The sequence below is a fragment of the Aulostomus chinensis genome, chromosome 15 (genome assembly GCF_037954235.1).
Source record: "Aulostomus chinensis isolate RoL2024-O1b breed Wild chromosome 15, RoL_Achi_v1.0, whole genome shotgun sequence".
NCBI classification, from domain to species: Eukaryota; Metazoa; Chordata; class Actinopteri; order Syngnathiformes; family Aulostomidae; genus Aulostomus; species Aulostomus chinensis.
In genome coordinates, this window is record NC_141334.1 from 26,427,069 (window position 1) to 26,444,568 (window position 17,500).

The window sequence follows — 17,500 nt, forward strand, 5'->3', positions numbered from 1 at the left end:
ACCCCACCCTCACCGAGCCGGCCCGGACCGCGCCGCTGCAGAGAAGCGAAGCAAACATAGAAAAGTAGGACATTCTTAGTGGACTACACGGTGCAGGGGGGCCAGAACCTGCAGGCTTGGCTTCTCCCAGCGCTCCTTGCAACCCACAAACACACTTGTGCTTGATATTTGCTGTTGCTTGGCCTTCACAACAGGAGTGCAACAGTAGTTCACGCTTCTCCAAAAAGTAGACTGTACACTTTGACAAAAAGTTGGCACATTCAAGAAGACATGACCTTTTTTTCTTCCTTTTTATAACAGACATTTTTTTTTAATTTGTGTTTTTTTTTTTAAATTTTCATAAATACAATATACGTCTCTTTCCCTGTATCCAGAGCTCACGAAAGAAAAGTACAGACAGGTATGTACACATCAGTGAGAGGCGGAACTCCACTGCTCATAAATAATCACGGTCATATCAAAAGTCATGACACAGTCCGTTGGTGGTTGGTTCTTTGCAGCTTTCACACGAGTCTGGAATCCTGACATGCGGAACGAATCCTCTGCTCGCGCTCGTGCGTCTGGAGTGGAGGCATCGAAGGTTCCCTCGGGCTCGCTGGTCTTATCTCATCTCCTGAAAACACAGCGGTAGTTTAGCATCAAATAAATATTCCATGACAAAAAGGGCTCACACGTGCACATTAACACGGATGTGAGGTCACAGCAGGTCTACGACGAACCCAGACCGGCTCTGTTCCTCGGCTCCTTCTTCACAAACCAAGTCAGGCATAACCATGTGACATCATAATTTTCTGTTGGTGTAAACGTGAGCAGAACAGATCCAGATTCAGTTTTACTGAGGTTGTAATCCTGTCGTTCTAATCCTTCAAATGATTGATTATTTTTGGAACATGAAGTTATGTCCTTGTAAATATGTATTTGTGTTCATTTTCTTTATTGCTTAAATTACGTCAAAGTACTACATCACAACTTCACACAACATACGATTCACTGAGACGATTCACTAGGAGTTACAGAGTCAAGCTGTGAGACATTCAGCAGGAAGCAGGAAGCACTCCTAGAGCCACTCAGGGGTCAGCTCCGGCCCCCAGGCCTGACCCCCGGCCCCCAGCCCCGACCCCCGGCCCCCGGCCCACCGTCCTAGCAGAAGCTGCAGGGGGGACACCAGCCCTCACATCTGCAGGAACACTGGGGTGAAGACAGTGGAGCAGCCTAATGCCTGATGATGTCTGTTCACGTTTGTTCCTCTAGGCGGCGCTAGAGACACACACTTTCTGTCCGTGACACAGCTGTAGATCAGTGCTGCGTCTGAATTGCCAAGTATTTCTGATGGTAGGTCTCAGAGCAGGTCGTAGTCTGAAACCACAACTGGCGTGAGTAGCGACCTACTTCTCAACCTAAATTCCAGCCTAAACACGCCCACATTGTGGGTCGGCTCAGGTGCATCCGACGGAGCAACCTATGGCCCACAATGCACCGCGGACTTCTTCTTCGTCCCCTAAAAACTTGTGGACCCGCAAGCCAAGTTTGCGCCACCAACAGTCTCCCATTCTGATGAACACCAACATTTATAGTTGTTGATGACTAAAGGTGCGTTCATGTGCTTAACAATAGAGAATGAAAGAAAGGTTCGTTCAGAGTGGAGTGCAGTACCACAGTCAGGCCAGCAGGTGGGGCTTTCGTTGGTGCTGTCTACCTCATTGCAGTATCTGTGCTCTGCCAGCAGAGGTCGTGCTTCACCAATCTTCTAGGGTGTCTGAATGGTGCCGCCATGTTTAGGTCGTAGGCAATGCAAGTTTATTTGCACAGCACATTTCAGCAACAGGGCAATTCAAAGTGCTTTACATAAAACAAACATAAAAAGACATTCAACACAATTAGAAGAGTTACATTGCAGCTAAAGGTTGTAGGAGTAGGACGTAGAGGACGTAGCGGTAGGACGTAGAGGACGTAGCGGTAGGACGTAGAAGTAGGACGTAGAGGACGTAGCGGTAGGACGTAGAGGATGTAGCGGTAGGACGTAGCGGTAGGTCGTAGCAGTAGGACGTAGAGGACGTAGCGGGAGGACGTAGAGGACGTAGCGGTAGGTCGAAGCGGTAGGACGTAGGTTGCCACTTGGCAATTCGGATGCAGCACAGGTAAAGGCAACACAGGGTCATGTGATGTTTGTCCCATTGTCCCACTTCCTGTAACCACCAGGTGGGGCCATGTGACTGCAGTAACTACAGCTTCCTGTTCTATTACCCCCCCCCCCATTTGGTAAAAACTGGCCTCATGATTTCTGTGAGATCCTGCTGGGAGATAAATGCCCCTGAAAGAGGTCAGAGGTCAGGAAGGTGGTAGGTCAAATCTGTGTTCAGGTGACTCTTCATGATCTACTCAGTTGGGGAGCTTGTCCTCCTGTGTGTGTGTGTGGGGGGGGCAGGGTCAAAGGTCAAGGTCCATAACACAACAGGAAGCAGGAGTAACTTACACCTTGCTGCTTGCTGTGGAGGAACACCAGACGTTACAGGGGGCTGGTGGAGCTTTCATCCTCCCAGGAAGGTGTAAAAGTGGTCACAGTTCATTCGTGAGTGTGTGTGTGGGGGTCTCTCTCTCTCTCTCTTCTCTCTCTCTCTCTGTTTTGGGCTAAAAATTTGTTCTAACTTTCAACTGTGGGGTCTGTTTTTACCGTAAAGATCAGAATATTGGGGCACTCAAATTTTTGGGGCCACTGGTTGGACTACAGAGGTTATGATTTCTCATGTTTCCATCCACAAATTGCAATGTGTATTTTTGAGGTGTCACACTGCAGAACAGTCGGTGAAATGTTCCGATTCCCCTGAATCTCACGCTCAGTGGAGGGTGAGTTGGGTTTTGTGAGGTGTAAAGACACAAAACAGGAGAACTAAGTTGGAAGCAGCTCTGACGTCATGAGCCTCACATAACGGACCAGCTGCCGACACCCTCCCCATCACCGATACGCCAAAACTTTGTCTTTGTCAAGCTGCTGCGGCTGGTCGAACTGACCTCCTCGCTGGTGGGGGACGGCGTCTTCTTCCGCTGCTCATTACAATCATGCCAACATCTCCAAAGTCCAAGGATCAAGTGGAGATGCTGCTGATGTCCGGTGGACGCCACACGGCCACGGCGGTGACGTCAGAGCCATCTCCCTCCACTGAACGCGCTGTTACTTTTTTCCAAGTACGTTTGTCAGGTGACTCTCAACCCAACCGACACTCCGACCGGTGGCTCTGGGACGGTTTGCCAAGGTAGCGCTGTCTGTACTCAGAGAGCCAGCGGTCTGAATAAATAATCCCAGTCAAGCGGATGATGTCCCGTAATTGGCTGCTGCCAGAGACGATCGGGCCCTGAATACTTAGCACCAACAAGGAGAATGGACGTGTTTGCTGTCTCAGAACGGAGAGACGGAGAACCTGAGGGCCTCAGTTCAAATAAAAATGACAACAGGAAGTTCCAGGAATAAAACAGGTGGCAACCGTAGATGAGGCTTCCTTCTGCTCCACTTCAGGTCTGCCACCAGTCAACTTGAATCCTGGTGATCGCTCCGTTCAGCTGGCACAGCCTGCTGGTGGTGCTGGTTGGGGGTGGGGGGGGGGGGTGAAGGGCTCCCTCTGAAGTGCACTTCAGTGGGCCTGCACACTTTACACTCTCTCTCCCTGTGAAGACTATCCTGCCTGGATGCTAATGGCAGATCTGAATGAGCCCCGGAGCAAGCGCACACGTGTGTGTGTGTGTGTGTGTGTGTGCGCGTGTGTGTGTGTGTGAGACCTCTCATCCACTAGAATGTAGGAGATTATGAGTTTAATGGGGCGTTGATAATGCTATGTAGATAAAACTAAACCACGAGCGTCTCTGCGGTGGGAGCAGTCTCATAAATATCTGGATGCATCAATTATTCAAACCATCTGAGGTGAAAAGCCAACATTGTTCTATTGTAGAACTGTTCTTAAATCATCGGGTCATTAGCATCAGCTGTTAGCAGGCTAGTGGATGTCGTAGCCTACCTCGCTGTGCTTCCTGGCCGAGCCGGGCCCCCGGGAGCCCGTGGAGCCTCTGGAGGATGAGCTTCCTGTGGTGGAGCAGTTACTGGACATCTGACTCCTGGAGAGGTACCCAGCTTTACTGCTGTACTGCAGAATCTCCTCCCCTTGAGGGGCTGCATGAAGGGGACAAGATGGAAGTGGAAGTTAGAGTCGGGTCAGCTTGGAGGGATAAATCTGATCTGCTGATGCCGTACATTCACAGACTGCATGTCGCTGTTCAAGTGCGAGATTGTCATGTGACATCAGAGTAGTCCTGACCAATGAGGGTGCACCTCACTGACGTGTGTTTGCTGCAGCTGCATCTCATGAGAGCTGTGTGACATCATGACCAGACCAGCCACATGTAGGGACTTTGCTTTTTAAAATGACTAAATACAGAACTGTGTAACTGCCAAAGAGGGAGGGTGTGCTGCCGTGCAGCGTGGCTATGATCCAGCTGACTGTTGGCGGTGAGAGGGCTGCAGCTGATCTTCCTCTCAGCCACACGTGTCTGAGCTACACCAGCACGGAACCACCTGACGGCAGGAGCTTACTGTCGGTGTGTCTCTGTCCCGAGCCTTTGCGTTGGTGGCTGCTGCTGCTGCTGTACTCGCTCCTCTCCAGGGAGGACAGAGAGCCGTTTGGAATGCTGCCGCCATCCGTGCACCTCTGGGAGCCCCGCAACCTGTCCTCCTCCTCTGGGGGCGGTTCTGGAGGCGGGGGCAGGTCTGAACACAAATCATGCATGAAGGGTCTGATTTAAGAACCGTCCGTAAACCAGTGGAGGTATCATGTTCTGCTCTGTAATGGGCTTTTATTGCTTTACAGAGGAAGGAGCGCCGTTTGTTGTTGTCTCCTGAGTTCAACCGGCACCTCGGAGATTAATTACAGAGTTGTTTTCTTTACAAAACTGGGATTTTTCAAAATGAACTCAATTAACGCTTTGTGGAGGAGATGACTTGTGGTACTGATGCGCACGGTGTTTGACTAGAACGGAGGTTACTGCGTCTCAGCTGAGTACTACCTGCACAGACAACACTCAGGTGTACATGCTGAACTGACTGATTGATGGACGATGATGGTCCGCAGCGCTGGACAGGCCACACCCACTCACCTCCTTGCATTTCTCTTCTATACGCTGAAATCTTGGATACCTTCTTTTTCACCCGCAGTTTTTGGGTGGGTGGGGGGCACGTGTCTGCTGGGGAGGAACGACTGTGCACTGCATGTGGAAAGTCAAACAACACAATCAAGACGAGTGCATATACATGTGTGTGTGTGAGTGTGTGTGTGTGTGAGAGAGAGAGAGAGAGAGAGAGAGAGAGAGAGAGAGAGAGAGAGAGAGAGAGACATGTGGCTGCACTCTACCGGGTGAAGTGGCGCTGACGCTGTCTTCGGTGGGAGCCGCCCCCTGGCTGTGGAGGCAGCGATGGGCAGGACTTTGGCAATGTTGCGTGCCAGCCTCTGATGAGGCGTGCTGCTGCTGGCTGGTGAGGCTGGGGCTAGACTGGGTGAGCGCTGGGCTCGGTGCCTGGGGAACTGGAACTGGACCGCAGGGTAACCTTCTGCTACAGAGGTAAAGACAACAACATGTCACTGGAGCGAAGGAATCACCAGAGCCTGAGGCTAAATATCCGGGTCAGAGGGGAGCTGAGGGAGGAAAGTAGAGGTGCGTGTGTTATTTCTGTCCTCGCCAGTTGCCCTGCGTCTTCCTGCCTGCTGATGCTACTGCGTAATTTTACAGGTCATTGTCATGCTGATGGGTAATTAAAATCTGGCTCTGGGACAGCAGCTGGGAACGGCTTCTCTGTTCAACACTCTTTCACCGTGATGGTCATTGTGTTTTGTCTCTGGAAGCAAAATATAAATGTGATGTCACAGTTCCACCAGACCAAGCCAGGCTTCCCAGTACTGCAGTTTTACTCCTTAAGATTCATCAGATGGTGGACAGTACCAATGTACAATGTAATAAACATGAAGAAACGTCCCTGATTACTTCAAACTATTCCTTTTCTAATCATTATTTAAGGTTCTGATACGTCAACGTTTCTTTAATATAGTTGTTTCATTTTGTTGAAATATGAGGCAAAATGGAAATGTTAGATACTTTTTTAATTTCTCCATAAACCCTAAAATAATGAACAGCCATTAAATGTCTATTGCTGCCTTGTTTTTATGAAGAACATTGAGAGGCCCGGGTGTCCTCCTACCGTGACAGCTGCTGGTTGTCCAGCTGGTTGAGGCGGGGCAGGTCGTGGGACGCGTGAGTCTCCTCGTGGGGGGACGGCGTGAGCGTGGCAGTGGACTGGTGACTGTAGGAGGTGGCCGGGGAGGACGCGTTGTTCCTCTGAGAGGGTCCGTCCTCACAGCCCTCCATCAGGTAGGTCCTCTCTGGGAGGGGGGGGCACCACTCCTCATCCGAGCTGCAAGGACGAAGGGAACAGCTCAATGAGACACGCGTGTGGGGAGACCTGCTCCCTCTCTTGATAGGAGACTGCTAAAGGGTTGGTGGTCCAGCTGGAAGAGTGCTGCTGCTGGCTGGGCAGCAGGAGGTGAAGCCCCGACTGGCTGGGATGGCTGCTTGAGCCCGGAGCAAGCAGGGAGCGCGGAGGAACAGTAATTGTGTTCTAAGGAGGAGAAAAACAGCCGAATGGCTAGAGGGACTGACCGGGCCGAGGTAACTGAGTTGCTCCAGCCTGCAGCGTCGCAGCCGCCTGCTCAATACTTGGTGTTCTGTTAGAGGTGATGGAGGGGGACTAAACAATGACGCTGCTGTGTAACAAGGATCTATCGTGTGATTCACCCAATGTCCATGTCCTCATGCTCCAGGGGCTGGTCATCCTGGTCACACTGTTCCAGCTCTCCGATGGGGGGAGGCGGGGGCAGCGCCTCCATCCAGGTCAGAGATGGCGTCTTGACAGCCTTACCCATGGCCTTCTGTTTGGGCTTCCCTGCAGACACACAGTCACTCATTAACACTCACGAACACTCACTCCGTGAACCTGGGGGGTCCTGCCCTGCTGCTCTCCTCACCATTGCAGCGGTCCGGCTGGGCGTACTGAGCTCCAGAGGGCCCCGGCTGGGTGATCCAGTGTCCGTCGTCCTGCTGCTCGCCAGCCTGGCTTGGCGCCTGCGTCTGGCTAGTATAAGGCATGATGGAGGTGGAGGCGTATGGAGTGGTGGAGGTGTGCTGGGCGTAGGTGAAACCATGCAGGTCCTCGCTGGTGGCATCGATGGTGCTGTAGATGGGCCCCTCAGTGGAGCCGCCCATGCTGTACTTCTCTGTCTGGTTCAGGTAGTTGGAGATGCCGGCCTCTGGGGTGGGGGAGGGGGGTGGGGGAGGGGCGTTAGTTGTCGTGTCTCTACTTATCAACATCAAACACGTTCGCATCGGTGTCAGCACTTTTCTCATTTGCACCTTTTTCTTTCAACGCAGTGACGCCTTGACTTGATGAGAAAAGGGGACGAAGCCGACGCTACATGAGCACAAGATGTTAAAGTTGTTCAGCTACGTGACCTTTTTCACTGCAGGACTACAGCTGTTAGCCCCCCCCCCCCACACACACCTCCATGCCCTGACTACTTTCAAAGATATGGAGGTATTTTGAAAAGAAATAACTTAATAAGAAGTAATAAGAGACCACCCCAACACAAACTAGATGGAAGACTGCACAGTCCACAGAAAATTACTTCAGAAGGGACAAGAATCTAAAAAAACATCTTCCTGTGTATAATTTTTAAAAAGACATACCAAGGTCATGTGCTCGTGCTAAAATGCTGGTGAGAAGCAGATTTAATAAAACTCAAACTTTTCCTCCTGTATTCTACATCAGACCGAGGACCCCAGTGTTAAACTTCATGGTACCATTGTAGTATCTCTCAGCCGTGTCGTGGTTGGCGGAGCAGCAGTTGATGGCCTCTTTTCCGCTGTGGACCAGGTTGGTGGTGGGCCAAGAGTCTGCCAGCCAGGGGTAGTTGCCCATGTTGCCTCCCAGCACGCCAGGCCTGCAGGGACAAGATGGCGGCATTAACATGTGAGGGACACGGCTGTCCAGTCTAGCGATGAGTGACGCGGGTATGTTCCACAACCGTGGCAGATAATCACCTTCCGTTGAGTCCTGATCCATCACCATGAGGGAAGCCCACTGCAGGACAGAGACACACATGAGGAGGGAGAAATGACACATGCAAGTTCAGCCTCCACTGATCCAGGACCAGCTGCTCTGAGATGCTGCAGTATTACAGCACCGAAGGTCCAACATGGTCGTGTGAGAGCATCCAAACACACGGGAGGAGGAGTCAAACTGGTGCTGGAGCCACACGCAATTGTGGAAATGTTACCGGACGGTTTTCCAAAGTGTTTCCACACCAGGTGACGTGTGCAACTCACCTGCTGGTGTGTAGGCGAAGGAGGCCGTGTAGTGGCTCAGCTCCTTCCTCTTCTTCCGGCGGCAGTAGATCCAGACGCTGAAGCCCATGAGGATGACCCAGCAGGCGCCGCCGATGCCTGCGATGAACGCTGGCTGCTTGACCACATCGGTGATCTGCTCAGCCAGACTCACACTGCTCTCCTCGCCGCTATCGCTGGTGTCACCGCTGCCTCCGCCGCCTGGCACAGGAGCCTGTTCAGCTGGCAGCTCTGGAGGGGAGGAAGTGGGAGGCAGGAGGGGGAGGAAGACAAGGAGGAAGAAGAGATGGAGGGTGAACAACTTCAGCCATCATTCTGTCATTAGGTTTTATCTCTCGCCATTCACACTGTATTAATACTTTATTGTTTCAGGGCAGTAAATCCTAATGAGCCTGGCAGATGACGAGTTTGAGACGTTAACTATGGCAGGTTTTTTCTGTTCCTGTCAACCTTCATGCAGCACAAACTCGTCTCTAGTTTACCTCCCTCTTCTGTCTAACGTCTACAGCTGGTTCCATGTGTGCACTCACGTATGAGGATGGACACCGGCTGACTGCGGGTGCCCACGCCGGCGCCGGTCACTGCCGCCACCTCCACCTGGTAGAGGACGTTGGGCATCAGGCCTTTCAGTACTGTGGACAATGTGTTCCCGTCGACGGTCTTGTTGATGTAGTAGCGCGTCTGGTTGGTGCTGCTCACACACCAAACCTGTTCACATACACACCAGGTTTGAGACTCCTGAATCTCTGCTGCTCAGCCGCACTTCAATCCATTGATGAAATGATTCTCCTCTAGCGGCCATGTTTGATTCAACACCTCAGAGTCCCAGGGTCCAACGCTATAGACACTTGGATTGAGGGCTCTTTACCACAGACACACAATAAACAGAAATCAAGATTTAAAGCCAAACTGATGACATGCAAATCTATCAAAAGGAGATGTTTCATTAAAGGCGGCCCGGTGGAGCAGTGGTCCTCCCTGTGGCCCCCATCAAGAAGGTTGTGGGTGGAGCCCCGGCTGCAGCACGGGGTCTTTCTGGGTGAGTCTCCATGTTCTCCCTGTTCCTGCTGGGTTCTCTCTGGTACTCCAGCTTCCTCCACAGTCCAAAGACATCAAGAGGGACCAGGTTAATCCAGACTCTAAATTGACCGTAGGCGTGGCTGGGAGAGCCAATGGTTGTCTGTCTCTATGTGTTGGCCCTGCCATGGACTGGTGACCTGTCCAGGGGGAAGGCTGACACTTCTCTGAGGCACCAGGACGAACCTTCTGGAGTCGAGCTCACGCTCAGTTCAACACGGGTGAGCAGATCTTGAGTTGTGTTCTGGTTTCACAGTGATGACACCATCACATTTTCATTCCATGACAGTTGCGAGCGTGTGTGTGTGTGTGTGTGTGTGTGTGTGTGTGTGTGTGTGTGTGTGTCTGTGTCTGTGTCTTTGTGTCCGTGAGTCTGCTGAACCTCCCTGCAGGTCTTGTCACTGCAGACCAGTCTACTAGCAGTTCCCTCAGGTCTCATCTAAACCTCCACAGTTCTCCATGAAGTGCAATCTAATTTCCAGTGTGGAATCTGAAGGCTGAAAAGACTTCTCTCCTCTCTTGCAGAACTTCCCCACACTGAGAGCATCAATAACTTTCATTTTCAGATGTCTGAAGCTGCTAAGAGTCGCTGCTGAGTGTTCAAACTGAGGGTTTAAAAAGCTTTGAACTTAACACCAGCTGACAGTTCCTAATGGCAACAGGAGATGTGCTTCACACACAACAAGCTAATTATGAGGTTAGAGGTTAAAACTACCCATCACATGTGGAGGGGTATCTTGTGCTGGGGGTGAATACACTCAAGCTACCAGCTACATCGGTGGACATCGGCTGTGTGACAGAGGCACAAGTGACACTGCTGAGTTCGACTTCTGATATAAGTTTGCGGTGGAAACACGTCAGACATGTTGGAGCCTGGAAAGCCTCCTCTCAGTGCACCAGTGGTATTTGGACTCCTATTTTGTAGATTTCTAACACGACAGACTTCTGTTCATCACCAGCATAAAAGAGGCAGACTTGAAAGTCCCACTCAGCTCTAATATCAGCGTACTTCCCTCATGGTCGTATGCTCTGAGGCTCTTGAGTGCTTTTTTTTCATGTGAAGTTAAAAGAGGATGTGTCACGTGTGTGACGTCAGCTCCGGTGTGTTTACCCGGTACTCCTGGATGACGCCGTTCTGCATGTCGCTGGGTGGAGGCTCCCAGGAGACGCTGACGCTGGAGGTGTTGCTCAGCTTCACTGTCGCCACTGTGACAGCTCTGGGAGGGGCGCTGGGGACTGGCAGAGGAGGGAACAGCCTTTATAGCGTGAGCATGCAGCTGACACGGAGAAAGCTCATCCATTACAGCAGCGTTATCAATCAGCACCATCAAAACGTGAGACAGAGCAACTGCCAAACTAAACTGCTGAAGGAGATGAAAGCAGGGACGTATGACTGAAGTGTGGAGACTTGAAAGCCGGCTATACCGGAGCAGGGGGACAAAGTTTGATCAAGTTATTTAAAAAGTTATAATATTTATTCTCAGCCAGTCTGAGCTGCTCAGGCAGGTCAGCAAAGTCTAAGAGTGCCGAAGGCAAAACCGACTGTTTTTAATCTGAAGTCTGAATCGAGCAATAAACCTGCAGAAGACCTCAGGCTGCAAAAACTACGGCGAGCGCAGGCTGAATTTAATAAAAACAGAGATTAATAACCCAAATACAGAGGATGGAAAATTAACCCCCGAATGAGATAACATTTCTGAGATTCATGAGGTGTCATACAGGCTAATGAATAGCCACTTTTGAGATTGTGTTTATTAAATTAGTATTATTCACCATCTCTGCAGAATTATTACCTTCCTCTGGGGTCCGAACCAGTAACGTGCGGCTGTCCTTGCCCTGAAACTCATCGAAATAGGGCCGGATCTTTATCTCATACTCAGATCCTTTGAGCAGGCTGGAGAGGATGGTGCTGCGCTCGGAGGGCGAGTGGATGTCTTGGAGGAGCCAGGTGCCTCCGCTGGGCCGGTAGAAGAGCCGATAGCCCTGGACGTACTGAGACTGACGGTCAACCTTCATGAGCCCATGTGGCACACAGGGAAGAGGAGGAAAAAGCCAAGGGAGAGACAAAGTCAGAATTTGCATTTGTGCACTGCAGGGTTCTGCTAAAAAGGTTGCTAGGCCTGTTGCGGTTAATTATTCGGGTTAATCAGCAGGACCAGAGATCTGGGCTCAGGTCTCGAGCAGTTGCAGCATTTATTCACGAGCACATAGCATCTGTGAGATTCCTGAGCAGGATTCACCCTGGATTCAGCCGTCCTCGTCTTTGCTCCACCCCCTACATGGAGTCATTGCCTGCATCTTCTTACCTGACAGCATGGGAATTCACAAGGGGGGGGCGACGTAGCACAATGTAGGATATTGCCTCCAGTTCCCCTCCTCCATGAGCAGGTACCCTGACCAGGACACAGGCCCTCATCTGGCTTCCCACCTGTGGATTCAGCTAATTGTGTCTCTTCGGACCCCAACCAGACCGGTGGCCAGGCTGAGCCAGGGGGCCTCCTACAAGTTCTTTTGACCTTAGTACCTCTGTGGGCTACTTCAAAGTTTTATGAATGCATTTCCCTGTGCTTTGGTCTGGTGGGCCCTAAGGTGTTAGTATGACATCATGAGCCACTCACGGTCCAGGACACTCGGATGGATGCGGTTGTCAGGGTGACCGGCTCCTGAAGCTGGACGGCCACCTCCCCCAACTCCCTCTGCACCTGCCTGTGATCCACACCCTGACCTGTGGGACTCACATCTGAGGCAAACACACACCTCTCGTTAGAAAGCACTGGAAAGGCACTTGGTGAACAAGAGGGTGGGGGGCGGACCAACCTTGTGTTCTGACGGGCTCAGAGATGGGGCTCGGGTCGCTCAGGCCGTAGGCATTGACGGCCCGGACAATGAACAGGTAGACGGTGTTGGGGAGGAGGCCGCTGATGGTGTGAGTTTCCGTCTTGACCATGTCGGCGACTGTTTGCCAGGTGCTGCCTGCTGATTGGCTGCAGATAATGGAAAAAAAACCTTTTGACCATTGATTTCACACGTCCATATTCTGAGGAGCATCTTAGCTCTCATCTTTACTGAAATCCCATCAAAAAGTGCGGTGCATCCACCCACGTGACATCACAGTGTGTGATGTATCCACGGGGGATCGAGACTTCAGGAACAGTAGAACAACCACACGGAACCCAGCGAACGGCTTCCACCGGTGTTTTGCAATGCTGATTTGATGTGCAGCTACACAATTAATCGGTGCACGGGGAGATCTCCAGGCAATAGCAGGCCCTACTTCTGGCTTGCCTTAACATTTATTATCACATAAACACGAGCAGATGTGGATAAAGTCGCCCAGTTCACAGACGTTTGCTCCAACATCTCATCCAAATGATACAATTTGCTGTGCTAATGAATGATGTAAATGAGGCTCTTACGAACACACAGCTGCCAACAGGAAACGAGGGCATGTTACTGGCCTTGTGGCACCCCCCAGATGCATCCTGCGCAACTCCATCCCTTCTTCCTCCACTTTCTTCCTTCCCTTCTCCCTGTGAGTTTATTGTCACCTTGGCAGAGCGGCAGAGTCACAAAGGCCCCCCCAACCATTTGTTTGACACATTTAGATCTTCCCCCAAGGGCACTGTCGGTGCCAAACTGCACAACAAGACCAAAGAGGAAGACGGCTCCTGAATACTCATCTCAAGTGAGTGCAAGTAACAGTGGGAAGTGATGGAGCTCACAAACTCCCCCGCGAGAGAGTGACCCCCAAACACAGAGGAAGCGACTGAGCTCTCATAAAGAGGATGAAACGTTTGTCTCTATATATTAAACGTTATTAGATCACACACACACGCATGCACACACACACACACGCATGCACACACAAACGCACGCACACACACATGCACGCGCGCACACACACACACGCATGCACACACAAACGCACGCACACACACACACACACACATGCACACACAAACGCACGCACACACACACACACGCATGCACACACACACACGCACACACACACACGCATGCACACACACACGCACACACGCACACATGCACGCGCACACACATGCACGCGCACACACACACACACACGCGCACACACACACACACACACATGCACACACACACACACACACACACACACACACACACACACACACACACACACACACACACTATCCCTTCCCCCTGCTCCCCAAACAAGTCTTCACATCTTCCTCAGGCAAACAAATGTAATTGCAAACATCCCAGTGGTCCCTTCCAGCTGCTCTAAAGAATCAGTCAGGGTTGCTCAGGACGACCGGGAGCTTGTAGCGGAAGACGTCTGTGACCGGATCAACGTAGATCCACTCCTAGATTCAGAGCTCACTCCACCTGGACTCTTCTTAGCTGCGCGGATCCAAAGGTGACACTGTTCCAGACAACGACCAGCTCTCTGACAACATTCACCAGACATCTGTTTCTAGAGGTTACATGTTTGGTTCTGTCACTGTTTGGTGAATTGAGATGAAGTATGTTTTATTCAGGGCAGCCCGGTGGTGCAGTGGGCCTCACTGTGGCCCCCAGCAAGAAGGTTGTGGGTGGAGCCCCAGCAGCAGCACGGGGTCTTTCTGGGTGAGTCTTCATGTTCTCCCTGTTCCTGCTGGGTTCTCTCTGGTACTCCAGCTTCCTCCACAGTCCAAAGACATCAAGAGGGACCAGGTTAATCCAGACTCTAAATTGACCGTAGGCGTGGCTGGGAGAGCCAATGGTTGTCTGTCTCTATGTGTTGGCCCTGCCATGGACTGGTGACCTGTCCAGGGGGAAGGCTGCTGGGATAGGCTCCACCCCCACCACCCTGAACAGGAGAAGAGGGAGAACATGGAGGGGTGGATGGATGAAGGGATGGAGGGATGGATGTTTTGTTCCTCTAATGATCAATGCATATGATGGCAGAGGTCAAATTATGGTGACCTCATTTGATCCTCTGAGCTCCACTGAAGGTGCTTCAGGGGCATTTCATGACCCTACGTTTCAATCATGTCCTGCTGGACTCTCACCAACTACACCTCTTCAAGTCCACCTCTTCCACACGCCTCATTCAGGACCAGACCTCATGTGGTTGGATTGCAGTGGAAATGCGGCGTGGCTCAGAGGTCAATGACCTTGAACGGTCACTGGTACGACACTCGCTCTCACTCTTTTCTCCCTCAGCAGAAGTACTTTTAGTTTCTGTCTGTCCGAATTTGTGCAACAAAATTGGACAAAATCAGAAGCAAACTGAACGAAGCAGTCAGACTAGAAAAGAGAGGGCGTGTCTTTGCAGGCCCTGGCGCTAAGCTCAGATGTGAGGAGGTCACCTGAAGGCCTCGATGATGTAGGAGGTCACGGCAGCTCCTCCCTCGTGGGCGTTGGGTTGCCAGGTCAGAGAGACGCTGTTCTTAGAAACGTCTGTGACGATGGGTTTGTGAGGCGGACCAGGCAGCTGGAAGGGCTCGGCGGTCTGGGCGACCGATGGGTCTGCGCTCTCTGGGTGGTGGTAAACAAAGATGGAGGAAATGACAGCGAGAGGTGCACATTAGATCAGAACGGCTACATCCGCCTTCAGCATTTCCCTAACGTCCTCCGTGCGATCCCACTAATGTTGACTGAACATTTGCGTCCACGTCACCGCGGGCGGAGCTCCTCACTCCCACCAGGCTGGAAATGTGGATGACACGAGATCTCAACTCCCCATTACAACGTTAATAGTCAAATAACAAAGTTGGATGTCATCAGAGCAGCTGCTCAAGTCATTACTCCTCCATTTAATGCCACTAATGAAATCTCTGCCGCTTGAAATATTTGACGCCTGATGGGTGGGGGAGGAGATGAAAAGGGCAAAGCAGCTCAAGTCACTGACACGGTGCGTCGGGTGCCTGCAGCGGCGGCTGACTATATCTTCGAGTATCAGTGGGAATGAGGCCGCTGTCATGCTTCTATTTATTGATACTGGCAGCCTGCCGCTGCACCAGCAGGGGTTAAGTGTTTGACTAGGGTTCAGCTACTGGTGTTATTGGTCCAATTAAATGAAACTATCTTGTGTCAAGAACGGCTCCTGAATCTTCTACGACTGATAATTCACTGCCGTTAATTGAAATGGCGTGAGCCAGGCTAACGACCAGGCAGGGATGCCATTTTCTGCTGCATGAACTGATTGTCTACTTGTTGCTGTACACCACCACCTCATAAAGTCGAATCACGCAGGAACTATTTTACCTTTGACTGTGAGGACTCCACTCCAACTCGTCTCCCCACTGGAGCTGGAGGCCAGGCATGTGTAAACACCCGAGTCCGTTTCCTGGCAACAGAAGAATGTGCATCATTAGCTCTAGTGAGTGTGAGTGAGTGTGTGTGTGTGTGTTCAAGTGATGCAGCGTTAATGTACCCATGATCAGTGATTGAGACTGAATGCCACGTCTCTCAAAAGCAGAATGTTGGTGTGGGAATACTGAGCAGCGGGAAGCTGCAGGGACGAGACGCCGCTGGAACAGTGAGCCGTGATTAAGCGGGAGCCAACCAGGTGATCACTTTCACAAGGAAGTAATGGCGGCTTCCCATCAGTCTGACTTGCTCCTGTCTCTGTTTCTCTCACTATCTCCCTCTCTCTCCCTCTCGATATGGCATCAGGACAAGTTCACGGAGGACAGCTCGCACCCATTAAGCAGTGCACACACACACACACACGAATCACAGATGGTATCACGCGAGTGTCTAACGGACACTAACAACAGACGTGAGGGACAGAATTACTGACGCATGGACAGACAGAACATGGTCAAATGTTGGAGGCCTGGTGATCTCCTCACAGTTGGACGGGAGGTGAGGCCGTGCACCTGGATTGACAGTGATTAGCTGGTTCATAATAACTCAACTCATTCTGGTTCCATTGCAATTTACTGACACGCATGATATGATGGATACGATCGAATAATTCACGAATGACGTCCACTCCCATAATTATCAGGGTTCATACCCCCGAGAGGAAAACGTTCCCAGGATCTCTGGAACGTCTCTTCACTCAGGAAGGAGAAGCGCAGGGATTCATTCAGACATCTGTGAGCTACATTTTCATGACTTTTCCAAAATATTCTTTGTTGAAACTTTCCCAGGCCTGGATATTTCCATGTCATCCCTTCCCTGAAGCTTTCAGGTTTGAACGCTGAGACACAACGTCACACATCGTCACAGGACATCACTTGGGTTAACTTCTCCAGCTCGTGCTCTTGGAGGCAACACAGTTTCTTGACTGAGCGATGACATTATAACATTCTCTATTCTGAGTAAACTTAAAAGATCCATGACAATGTCTTGTGTTCCGGTTCCACTTTCTAGGTTCTGTATGTGTTGCAGGAGCGAGGCGGAGGGATGAAGCTGAACTCGTGAAAACCTCGGTAACGTCTGCTGTGCCTGTTCAGTTAACCCGCCTATCAAAGAGCTCAGCGTACGTCAACTTGTTCATCGTTGACTGACAACAGTTTCTCAGAGTAATCGACTCTTCAGCCGCTCTACTGCTTCCACTTCAGACTTTGTGTCAACTGTAGTCGCTGCACCTTCTTTTCCCGACTGATCTATTCTCAGTGAATCCATCTGAAATGAAGGCTACAGTCAAGCTGGTGGCTTTTATGTTCCTTGTCTGATTCCTCCGTGCCAGGCGAGGAGAGTTAACGCCACCATCAAAGACAGAATTTTAATGAACAGTTAAAGGTCTAGAAATTCTGAAGCGCCGGTCTCCCTACTCAACAGCTACTTAGCATTCTGGACAGGCTCTGAGCAAATGTAATTAAGAGGTGTGATAAATGTGCCTGCAGGTACGTGTGCGTGTGTGTGTGTATTATATATACACACACACACACACATACATATATATATATATATATATATATATATATATATATATATATATATATATATATGTATGTGTGTGTGTGTGTGTGTGTATATATAATACACACACATATATATATATATATATATA

At 50.8% G+C, this 17,500-nt stretch overlaps 1 protein-coding gene across 4 annotated transcripts in view; it reads right to left on the minus strand.

Annotated features, from left to right (window-relative positions):
- robo3 (roundabout, axon guidance receptor, homolog 3 (Drosophila)) overlaps window positions 1–17,500 on the minus strand; it is an 87,477-nt gene that overhangs the window by 135 nt on the left and 69,842 nt on the right. For 3 of the 4 annotated variants that reach the window (XM_086225791.1, XM_086225793.1, XM_086225794.1), the window contains exons 10-27: window positions 15,742–15,823; window positions 14,844–15,012; window positions 12,328–12,494; window positions 12,129–12,250; window positions 11,304–11,520; window positions 10,622–10,746; window positions 8,964–9,141; window positions 8,416–8,664; window positions 8,131–8,170; window positions 7,891–8,030; window positions 7,059–7,340; window positions 6,829–6,976; window positions 6,236–6,448; window positions 5,394–5,593; window positions 5,140–5,247; window positions 4,580–4,753; window positions 4,008–4,159; window positions 1–613 (exon numbers count right to left, since the gene is read on the minus strand). The exon at window positions 1–613 is cut by the window's left edge and continues 135 nt beyond it. In XM_086225791.1, the coding sequence (XP_086081917.1) occupies window positions 602–613; window positions 4,008–4,159; window positions 4,580–4,753; window positions 5,140–5,247; window positions 5,394–5,593; window positions 6,236–6,448; window positions 6,829–6,976; window positions 7,059–7,340; window positions 7,891–8,030; window positions 8,131–8,170; window positions 8,416–8,664; window positions 8,964–9,141; window positions 10,622–10,746; window positions 11,304–11,520; window positions 12,129–12,250; window positions 12,328–12,494; window positions 14,844–15,012; window positions 15,742–15,823 (2,778 nt within the window). In that variant the 3' untranslated portion in view covers window positions 1–601. The remainder of the gene's footprint in view (window positions 614–4,007; window positions 4,160–4,579; window positions 4,754–5,139; window positions 5,248–5,393; window positions 5,594–6,235; window positions 6,449–6,828; window positions 6,977–7,058; window positions 7,341–7,890; window positions 8,031–8,130; window positions 8,171–8,415; window positions 8,665–8,963; window positions 9,142–10,621; window positions 10,747–11,303; window positions 11,521–12,128; window positions 12,251–12,327; window positions 12,495–14,843; window positions 15,013–15,741; window positions 15,824–17,500) is intronic. The other variant, XM_086225792.1, reaches the window with a different exon arrangement.